This window comes from Macadamia integrifolia, chromosome 7 (genome assembly GCF_013358625.1).
Source record: "Macadamia integrifolia cultivar HAES 741 chromosome 7, SCU_Mint_v3, whole genome shotgun sequence".
NCBI classification, from domain to species: domain Eukaryota; kingdom Viridiplantae; phylum Streptophyta; class Magnoliopsida; order Proteales; family Proteaceae; genus Macadamia; species Macadamia integrifolia.
In genome coordinates, this window is record NC_056563.1 from 26,386,365 (window position 1) to 26,396,642 (window position 10,278).

The 10,278-nt window shown below is 40.3% G+C and overlaps 1 protein-coding gene across 1 annotated transcript; it reads left to right on the plus strand.

Annotated features, from left to right (window-relative positions):
- The first annotated feature begins 726 nt into the window (after positions 1-726).
- Positions 727-6,028, plus strand: LOC122084857. The gene is made up of 5 exons (XM_042653281.1): positions 727-959; positions 1,077-1,459; positions 2,055-2,107; positions 5,123-5,235; positions 5,332-6,028. Exons 1-5 carry the CDS (start codon positions 867-869, stop codon positions 5,716-5,718), a joined length of 1,029 nt encoding a protein of 342 aa, XP_042509215.1. The 5' UTR covers positions 727-866; the 3' UTR covers positions 5,719-6,028.
- The last annotated feature ends 4,250 nt before the right edge of the window (positions 6,029-10,278 follow it).

Below are 10,278 nucleotides of genomic sequence, written 5' to 3' on the forward strand. Positions count from 1 at the left end.
AACCTTATTGATTTAACACAATAACAAACTGAAATTTAAACGAACGTTCACCAAAATGAACATGTCATGTGCCAGCACCTGTGTCTATTTTTTCTTAAATACCCTTCCTTATTCACTGAATAGTTGGCAACTCACACTTGGCATTTGATACCGGCTCACCCACTCAATCCCCATTGCCCCCAACCCGCTGGAAACCGCCACCACGACACTCTTACCTAGTGCCTTCCTCCTAAGTCAGTTTCCAAAGGTCCAATCGAAAGAGTTCTCCCCACGGTGATTCTACAAGATTCCTTTGCAAATATTCTACAAGGTTCCATTCTTTTCCTTATCCCGACCATGTCTATATCATTTCGGGGGTTTGGGCTTTCGAATCATCTAATGCCAACTCATCTCTTCTGCGCCAACCCTTATCACATTAGACTTTTCTCCGTCTCCCCATTAATCATAAGGAAAGAAGAACCAACAAATGGACGTGGGAGAACCAGAATCGTTCCCTCGGATCTTCTCGATTCTTGTTGGCTGTTACAGTAAACCTCTTCACTACACTACTCGGTGAGTACTGATCAGTGGAGCTAATTATAAGATAAGATGACGATGCGAGACCTCAATCACCACGTGTTGATATCATAAAGGGGACGCGTGTCCCGAGTAACACGCGTCAACATTTGACGAAGGCAGAGCCCTACATGGGTAGCAGTGTGCTCTCATCAAGCTCCGCGGTCTATAAATATGGGGGAGTGAGTGCAGTGATTTCCACATCTCCACATCTCCACAACACGCTACACCATCTGGCATCTGCGTTTCCATCTGTTGAAATCTCAAGACTTACTTTTAGTAAACGAAGAAAGATCGAGCAATCGATCAAAATGGGTGCACTGGATCATATTTCTGACTATTTTGATTTCTCTTATTACAGAAGAAGTAGTAGGAACAAGCTTAAGAAGAAGAAGCAATTGCAGGTAAACTACTAAATCTTAGGATTAGCTATATACCCTCCTCCTTTCTTGTTGTTCTTCTTCTTTTTTTTTATCTTTGGTCTCTAACTTAAGACTACTACTCTGGTTAATTTGTAACAGACGGTGGAGATAAAAGTGAAAATGGACTGTGAAGGGTGTGAAAGGAAAGTGAAGAAATCAGTAAAAGGGATGAAGGGAGTGACCCAAGTGGAAGTGGAACCAAAGAAGAACAAGCTCACGGTGACTGGGTATGTGGATCCAAAGAAGGTGTTGCGCCGTGTCCTGTACCGGACGGGGAAGAAGGCTGAGTTCTGGCCTTACGTCCCATACGATGTGGTACCCCATCCATACGCTCCAGGTGCCTACGATAAGAAGGCCCCACCTGGGTACGTGCGCAACGTTATGGTGGACCCTGAGTTCTCCAAGCTGGCACGTGCCAGCTCCATGGAGGAGAAATACACCTCCGCATTCAGCGACGATAACCCCAACGCCTGTTCTGTCATGTGATCGTTCAACTAACCATAAACTCAAGAGTTATCTATGTAACGTTTAATTTCCCTGTGAAAAAAGATGGCTTCTTGGCAATTTCTGTAAATTCTATGTAAGAGATTATAGCATCTATCTGTCTATTAAGTTTTAGCTCAATCGGAATTGTCATGTGATATGTACAGATGATAAAATTTCATCGTTTATGGTGACAAGAAGTTTTTATTTATTTATTTATTTTCTTAGAAAACACGAGGCCCAACTGATACTTATGTGGGATTCTTATATCTTCATAAAGCTATATCTAAACAATAGAGTCTGACCAATGAAAAGCTTGAATCATAGATAACAAAATTATAGGAAATATATGATGATGTTTATCACAGCATATCTCCATGAGTCATTGTTGAGAGAATCACCTGTTAGGGTTTTCATGTGAGCATAATTGATACTGATTGATTTATTAGATATTGGATTCAAGTAGATTCACTTCGATTTTAAGAAACTTATAGCTAATTAATTATGAAAATGTAATAGGATTTTGAGGATTTCATTATAAATATAAGTTAATGATTACCACAGTTGTCACTTTTAATACTTTCATGGTTTTAGAAGCATAAATTTTCCTAACAGTATTGTGTATGTGAGAATTTTAAAGGTGAAAAGTTTGTAGAAGATCTAAGCAGATGGGATACCATTCATTATTTTAAGATCATATTTACACTTATAAAAATATTCCCTTTTCTCCAATTTGAAACCCTATTTCAGTCTCTTTTCTATATGTGTTTTAGTTATTGTGCGAGGTTATATTCTGATTTAGGGATCTATTTTTTCCACTATTTCGATTCCTTCATATTCTTATTTCTCTATGTGGATTCCTCTATTAGGTTATCATATTCAAATCCAAAATAGTTCTAACATCATGAACAATTGAGGCTATGGAAAGACTAGTGGAAATCACCTCTAACATTGCTATCATCAATTACTTCTAAGCCCCAAATGAAGCAATAATTCTTCCTACACCTAAGACCTTATATAGCTATCAAATCGATAGTGACGTCTTGCTCGAGAATTCCATATTATCTGTTGGTTGAGAAAAGATGGGCTGTACTTCTCTTGGCTAATAAATCAATTATTACATTCATCTCTCCGAAGCCAAGAAATATACCAAGAGATTGATTCCAGATAACCATTATGATAGAGTCCTTAATTGCTTATACTTCCAAGGAATTGATTGATGTATCACACAATTAACCACTACCTGAGAGTTGCATTCTGTCCAGAACTTAATATTGTTATTTTAACAAACTTTTCCAATATAAAACGAAAAGTATTCATCCACAAAAATTGTTTGAACCCCACATAGTTTGAGAAAGATCCAAGGTAGGGGTGTCAACGGTCCGGGTTGGTGCGGTTTCGGTCCGGTTCTACCGGTTTCGGTGTGAGTTTGGAAGTGACCGAAACCGACCCATTAAGGATTTATCGGTTTCGGTCCGGTGTCGGCTTCGGTGCGGTTTGGGTTCGGGTTGGTACCGGTTTGGATTTATTAGGTTCATTTCGGTTTGGATCGGTTTTTTAAACCGGTATGAGCCATTAGGAAACAACCAAATGATGAATTGTTGAACTTCGGTTTCTTAAATCGATTTGTAACCGGGTTGGTTTTGGTTTTTGGTTTAGTTTGGATTCGATTTTCCATACAAATGTATACAAAACTATTCAAATTTTGATTTTTTTAATGAATTTTGGAGTGTTTCGGTTTCTTACCGGTTTGGTTTCGGTTTCGGTCTGGGTTTTGAGCCGGTTTCGGTTTGGTTTCAGGTTCATCCGGTTTTCGGTGCGGTTCGGTTTGGTTTTGGGGTTACAATACTCGAAACCGAACCGAACCAATAAGGCTTCGGTTCGGTTCGGTCCGGGTTATTATCGGTTCGGTCCGGCCGGTTTTACCGGTTCGGTTTAGGAATTGACACCCCTAATCCAAGGGAAACACCATAACAATCTTTGAAAACTCCATCCACACTTGCATGATCCGGATTTCCTAGAGAACTGCCATCAGTATTAAGTTTGATGCAACTTAACCCACCATTGAATTGCTCCATTAAACCTCAACTTCACAAATAGGGGAAGAGGAATAAGAACAACTACCAGGTGCCTTGAGACAAAGAGGTTGTCTATCTGATTCTGTAAGACATAATCAAATCTTCCCGAGTTTCTTTCGAGTCATATATTGATAAAAATGAACAAAGGAAGAATAAGAGGCAACCAAAGAAACCCAGTCGGTATAGGTATGTTCACATATTTAATTGAAAATAATCTAAGGGTACCAAAAAGACAATATAGAGTGAATTAGATTCAATGTCTAATTCCATTCTTCTCCCTAAATTGACCTTTTTTCATATGATATTGGATCCAGTTTCTCTTGTTTCATTCCATCACCGCTAAGGCTACTAATTAATTATGCTTCGACCTAAATTGAATGTTGGGACATTGGTGGAAGGTAAAAGTACATCAAACCCATATGAACTCTTACCATGAGGAGATTGTATCTATTGGGCAATATGGGTTCGATCAAGATTTGTTTTTTCTGGAGTACCAAAAGCGAGCATGATGTCGTTATGAACATAAAGTTCCAAAGTATGGAACTCGAGAAAGAGACTGACAGTTCGAGTCCATAAGCAATGACAATTGCCTATGAAGACTTGCTTTCACTACGGCTTCGGTGGGTTCCCTTAACCAAGCCATTGCCTATGCCTATGAGTGGATGACTCATTCAACAGGAACACGATCAAAGCCCTGGCCTCCTCCACTACTTAGGAGGGACAAAATTTAGCTACTGCCTGTGGCTGCAACCCCTGTGGCAACCAAAGAAATAGAATCTAAGAGGGTATTTTAAAAAATACTATAATCTAGGAAGGTATTTGTGAACCCTAGAGAGAAATGAATTATTCTATTTCTTTAACTGTACAGAGGGTTGCAATCAGTTAATCAAATTTTTTTTCCTTTAATAGTTTGCGTTTCATATTCTTTTTCACCCTCTCAAGGGGTTCTTTCCACCTTTCTGATAACCCAAAAGTATTTGCCGGCATTTTTTTATTATTAAAGAACAAAAAAAAAAAAAGTTGAGGATTTGGACAGTTCTAGGGTGAACGTTTCTTTTCTGCACTGGCTTATCTCACTCACTCTGAGTCTGCCACGGCTCCACAATTGACCAAAGGAAAAGAAGCACTAAAAATACACGTGGCAGAACGAGAGTCGCTCACAAATAAATCTTAGGCCCGACTTTTTTTGATAAGAAAATCTTAGGAACCGACCGGATCCTCGAATCTTGACTTTTCTGTTAGTTGATACTTGTTACACTAAAACCTTTTCTCAGTCCAGTAGAGAGCCAATAAGAGAAAGATGCATCTCTGAAGAATGAAAGATACATATAACTTAGTTTCCACGAAATAATCCAACCGCAACTACCTTTCATACCGTGTCGAAATCATAAGGAGACGCGTGTCCCTAAAACACGCGTAACCTTATTATGAGACGATACCCTATCCCTATACTTTGAGCCGCAGTCCACGCTCGAGCTCCGGGATGCATAAAATGGGGAGTGTGACTTCTACAGCTCCACAACACATACACACAATCTGCCTTTTCAACTTCTCAAATCTCAAAACTTTTCTTTCTTTAACAAGCGAAGAAAGTTCGATCAAACGAAATGGGTGCTCTGGATCATATCACTGAAATCTTTGATTTCTCTCACAGGAGTAGTAGTAGTAAGAAGCTCAAGAAGAACAAACAATTGCAGGTAAAACCACTAAATCAGCTGTCATCCTTTATTCTCCTCCCAACTCCTTCATCTTCTTTTTAGGTCTCTAGCTAACTTGGTTGTGTTTTGTAATAGACGGTAGAGATAAAGGTGAGGATGGACTGTGAAGGGTGTGAAAGGAAAGTGAAGAAATCAGTGGAAGGGATGAAGGGTGTGACCCAAGTGGATTTGGATCCCAAGAAGAACAAGCTCACGATCATCGGGTACGTGGATCCAAAGAAGGTGTTGCACCGGGTCCAGTACCGGACGGGGAAGAAGGCTGAGTTCTGGCCTTACATCCCATACGATATGGTGGCCCACCCATATGCCCCAGGTGCGTACGATAAGAAGGCCCCACCTGGGTTCGTGCGTAACGTTTTGGTGGACCCGCAGTCCTCCAAGCTGGCACGTGCCAGCTCTCTGGAGGAGAAATACGCCTCCGCCTTCAGCGACGATAACCCCAACGCCTGTTCCGTCATGTGACTCACGCACCCCACATGGCTCTCTCTCTCTCTCTCTCTCTCTCGCAGGCTCGCAGCTGCTGCTTCTTTTATTGCGTTGCAGCTGCTGATCCTTTCTTCTCATACTTGAACATTTCATTTCACCAAAAAAAAAGTACTTTTGAACATTTGTTTTTAAATATTTGGGTTTAGATTATTTTGGTATTGTTTTGTTAATTACATATTGGTTGGAGTGGGAATTCTCGGACGTAAAGTACGTTTTGAAAACAGAAGGCTTGTTTGTTTTTTCTGTACATCCAATTCAATATTCCATTCTGGATTTTTTATTTCAATATATTTTTCTTGGGAAATCATAGTATATATAGCCCAGTTCCTCTGCAACCCCTTAAGGAGAGGTTGGACAGTGAATTTGAAGTAGTTTGGATTTAGTATGATAAAAATAAAATAAATAATTACTTCCTCTAATTCCTCTAATTGATCAATGACATGAATGAATTTGATTTAGTTTGAGTTAAACGCACGATTTCAAGTTCAAGAAATTCTTTATCTGTGCATTCGTGATTTAAGTGGAGATTGTGACGATCGATTGTTACGTTAGGATTAATGGAGGTGTATAAATTAGTCCGAACATCTTGGTTAATATATATATATATATATATATATATTATATATGCACATGATTCTGTCTAACAAATATAAAAACTTGCAAATGGATCCCGTTTAAGAATCAAAGTTCAAGAAGCCTACCCCATTCTCTAAGAATAATGGGTAAAAGTAGGGGTGTCAATATCTAAACCGGACCGGTTAAACCGGACCGGACCGAACCGATTAAGCCCGATCCAAACCGAACCGGTGGCTTATCGGGCCGGTTTCGGTTTGTATTTAAAATTGAATCCGGTCTCGGTTCGGTTCGGGTTAGACCATTGGGCCACCGGAAACACCGGAAATGTGCACCGAAACCGGAACCGATCCAAACCGGCCCGATATAAAACCGGACTTAAAAGTTAAAACTCATTAATCTAACTGGGCCAACTCTCAAGTGGGAGAAGCCCAAGGCCCCAAGTGTCCAACTGGACCAACAGTAGCCCAAGTGCCCAAGCCCAACATTTATCAACTATTCAAGTTCAACCTGTCAAAACCCAAGTGCCCAAGCCCAACTGCCCAAGCCCAACTGCCCAAGCGCCCAAGCCCAAGTGCCCAAGCTAATGGTCCATACCGGTTTAAAAAACCGATCCAAACCGAAATGAACCTGATAAATCCAAACCGGTACAACCCGAACCCAAACCGCACCGAAGCCGACACCGGACCGAAACCGATAATTCCTTAATGGGGCGGTTTCGGTTAGTTCCAAAGTCACACCGAAACCGGTGGAACCGGACCGAAACCGCACCAACCCGGACCGTTGACACCCCTAGGTAAAAGCAAGAGGGGGTCAGGATCCTGGTGGTACTTAGTACTTATTAGTGATGAGGGTTTTGAGTCTCCCTCCTAGTTTATTCTATTTTTTTTCTTTTTTCTTTTTTATTGTGACGATTATGACATGTAAAAGTTGAAGCGTGCTGGACTCTTCTTGGACTGAGGAGCACTTAGACATACCTCAGTATCTGGGCACACCTTTATAAAGATCGGATTAAGTTCATGTACATAATCATTTTCCTACATCCATAGTTCTTGTATTTAAAATCTAATTAAATAGAGAGAGGATTTCAAATATCAGGCCCATGACCGTTCGAGAATAGTCTCATACATGAATTTATCTAGTCTCATCATAAGAGGCTCTCAATCATTGAAAACATACTAGACTCTTCCCTTCAAGAGGATCTGGTTTCGTCAATTACCTGCTTGATAAATTAGAAATTTTCTTCACATTTATTATAAATTATTAGGAAGAAAGAACTCTGCCCGTTTATATTTTTTATGTCTAGACTCAACCAGATGTGAAAAAATTCAATTGTACCTGTGTGTTGAATATTTCACGTCTGATTATGTCTAGATGTAGAAAACTGAATAGGTAAGAGTTCCTTTACCAAATTACAATTTCCTCGAATGGATAGAAATTAGAAATTTCATGCATTAACGATATAGGAGAAAAATATTATCAACATGAGATAGAATTTTGTTGATCTCACGAAACTAATGAGAAGATATACAAAAGCAATCTTCAACGCATAAGGACTAGAGAGCACCAACATTTCACGTCTTGCACAGCTTCGGCATTTCTTGCACAAAACTTTTCCCAAAATAAACACTGAACAAGATAGTATGTTCATTGAGACACGTGGCAAAGAAACCTTGAACCACAACGTTTTTATATTGTTCTGAGACACGTTTCCAGACAGGGCGCGCGTTAACTTGTAGTGATGACAGAAGCGTATCCCATCAGGTGGGCTGTCCACGTTAGCGGAGCACCTGCGACCACCACAGCAGAGGCCCCCGAACCCATCTCTGAGCTTCCGTGTTCCTGCCGTTCCAAACTATCATTCAACTTCTCAAATTTCAAAACTTCCATTCCAATCATCTTTAGCGGGGAAACAGTTGAGCGTTTCAATTTTGAGAGGAAGTAAACCGACCGAAATGGAACATCTATCGCAACTCTTCGAGCTTCAGTTCTCTCACAGAAGTAGTGGTAGTAGTGGGTTGAAAATATCAACACCAAAATCTTTTCACTCAAATTGTGGAAGTTTTGTGCACGTGAAGAAATTCCGTGTTCGGGATTGAGATTTGTGCAATCTTTGTATGAATCTCGTGACTTGGTTGTCAGTACTAAAGTTCTGTTTGGTATTCTACGAAAGCAGAATACTGAACGTTTAATTTAGCAGTTACTGGTGGCTATACATTCTTCTCTACACTTCCCTAGAGGTTTTAATCCACCATGGTCAGGGTGATTTTAATCGTTCTCTACGTTTAAAGGGTTCTGGCAGAATGTCTTCCCGCCCTAATCCTTTCTACGTAAGAGACCGAAATAGAAGGAGTTTTATCTAAGCTAAGCCAGTGGATCAGAGAATACATCTCCAGTTCTGGTTGTCGGGAAAGTGTAGTTGAAGAAGCTGAAAGTACTTTCAAGTGATTTCAAGTGATCTCTGTCTCTTGTTGAAAGGTCATTTACTCTTTCATTACTAAGCAAGCAAGTCAAGCCAAGCCAAGCGGGAAGTACTGTCTGTCTGTTAGCTGTCCTTCTGTCCGTTCGAGTAGGTTCCAGAGTGGAGTGACTAACTCTCACCCATTCTTGTTCCGTTACGGTAAACGCATACGAGAATTTCATTACCTTGTTAAAGCAAGCTCTTTCAAGTGAAAGCCTACAGTTGGAACACAGAACTCGGGAAGAGAAAGAATTCCTATCTGGAAAGCGCGGAATATACCTTTTGGACTCCGAGCCAATTGAAAGCGGAAAGGAGAGAGATGGTCTTTTAGATTGTTGGTTGTGCTCATCAATGTTTTGCCATAGATAATTGGCATAAAGATACCTTTTACTATTGTACGAGTGAGGTTCTCGCTAACTACCCTTGATAGATTAGTCTCAAGTTCTTTGTTCATGAATTCCTTGAGCTCTTTTGAGGAAGAAAGATAATAATAAGAAGCTCAAGAAGATCACGAAGCGCAAGCAAGTGAAGGTAAACCATATTATCTTTTCATCAGGAAATAAAATAAATAAAATTTTAAAAATAATTGATAATACAAACGAAATTAGGTAAGGATGATCCAAGTGTGATAAGATCCTGTGCATCAAACAGGGATTCAACTCCTCTCCTTAATGCCCAGGTTGGCCCATAGTTACCTAGACGAGGTGAGGCAATGATCGAACGATATGAGAAAGACCTCAAAATTGAAGCATTATGAACAGTTGTATCATTGCCTTACCATGTGATGCTCGCTTAAATAACTATAGGCAAGACTTGGGTAATGTACGCTAAGAAGAAGAAGAGTGGAATCCATCAAGAACTTCCTTTTGAGTTGTGTCAGCATAGCATTTCTCAATGTTGACCGTCCATATAGTATGATGATTTGACCCTTGGATCGGATGATCCAGTCAACAGTCAGACCTGGAATATTCCAATCCACCCATAAGCCATCGAAGGAGAAACAGTCTGTGTGTGAACGTCTTGACCGCACTTGGATCAAGAGATTCAAGCCAAAGGGTCTTTGTATTTTGGCTGGAGAGATGGAGAGAGAGAGAGAGAGAGAGAGAGGATCAGGTGGCGGAGGATTACCGTGTGTGGAAAAACGAAGACAGTATTCTTACAAGATCTAGTCGTTTCCAAAGCCCCAATTAATCTATTTGAAGAAATTACCAGCTGAGGGGTAAAGAGTTCCGTCAATGGTAAACTCTCCATTGATTTTGAATGAGGAGATGTTATTGGAAGGAGAGTTGAATGGAGAAATTGTTGGAGAAATTTTAGGGAAAGAGACTCTCTCGGCCAAAGGGGATTGTGCACTCAAGTTGGTGGATAAGGCCAATTCATCTTCTTCACTTATTTCTAAGGCTGTTTTATCTGGAGAAGGTGGTGGTTCAGTCTCAATCTTTCCTATTGAAGCGGATGAGATTGCCTTGGCTAAGGGTCCATTTCCTTTTTTGAGGTGCCTT

What these genes read in the sequence shown, in the direction of transcription:
- LOC122084857 (XM_042653281.1), top strand. Translation starts at nt 867, where the DNA reads ATGGGTGCACTGGATCATATTTCTGACTATTTTGATTTCTCTTATTAC. An exon ending in AGAAGAAGAAGCAATTGCAG is followed by an intron (nt 960 to 1,076) that starts GTAAACTACTAA and finishes AATTTGTAACAG; the next exon opens with ACGGTGGAGATAAAAGTGAA. An exon ending in GAGAATTTTAAAGGTGAAAA is followed by an intron (nt 2,108 to 5,122) that starts GTTTGTAGAAGA and finishes TTCTTTAACAAG; the next exon opens with CGAAGAAAGTTCGATCAAAC.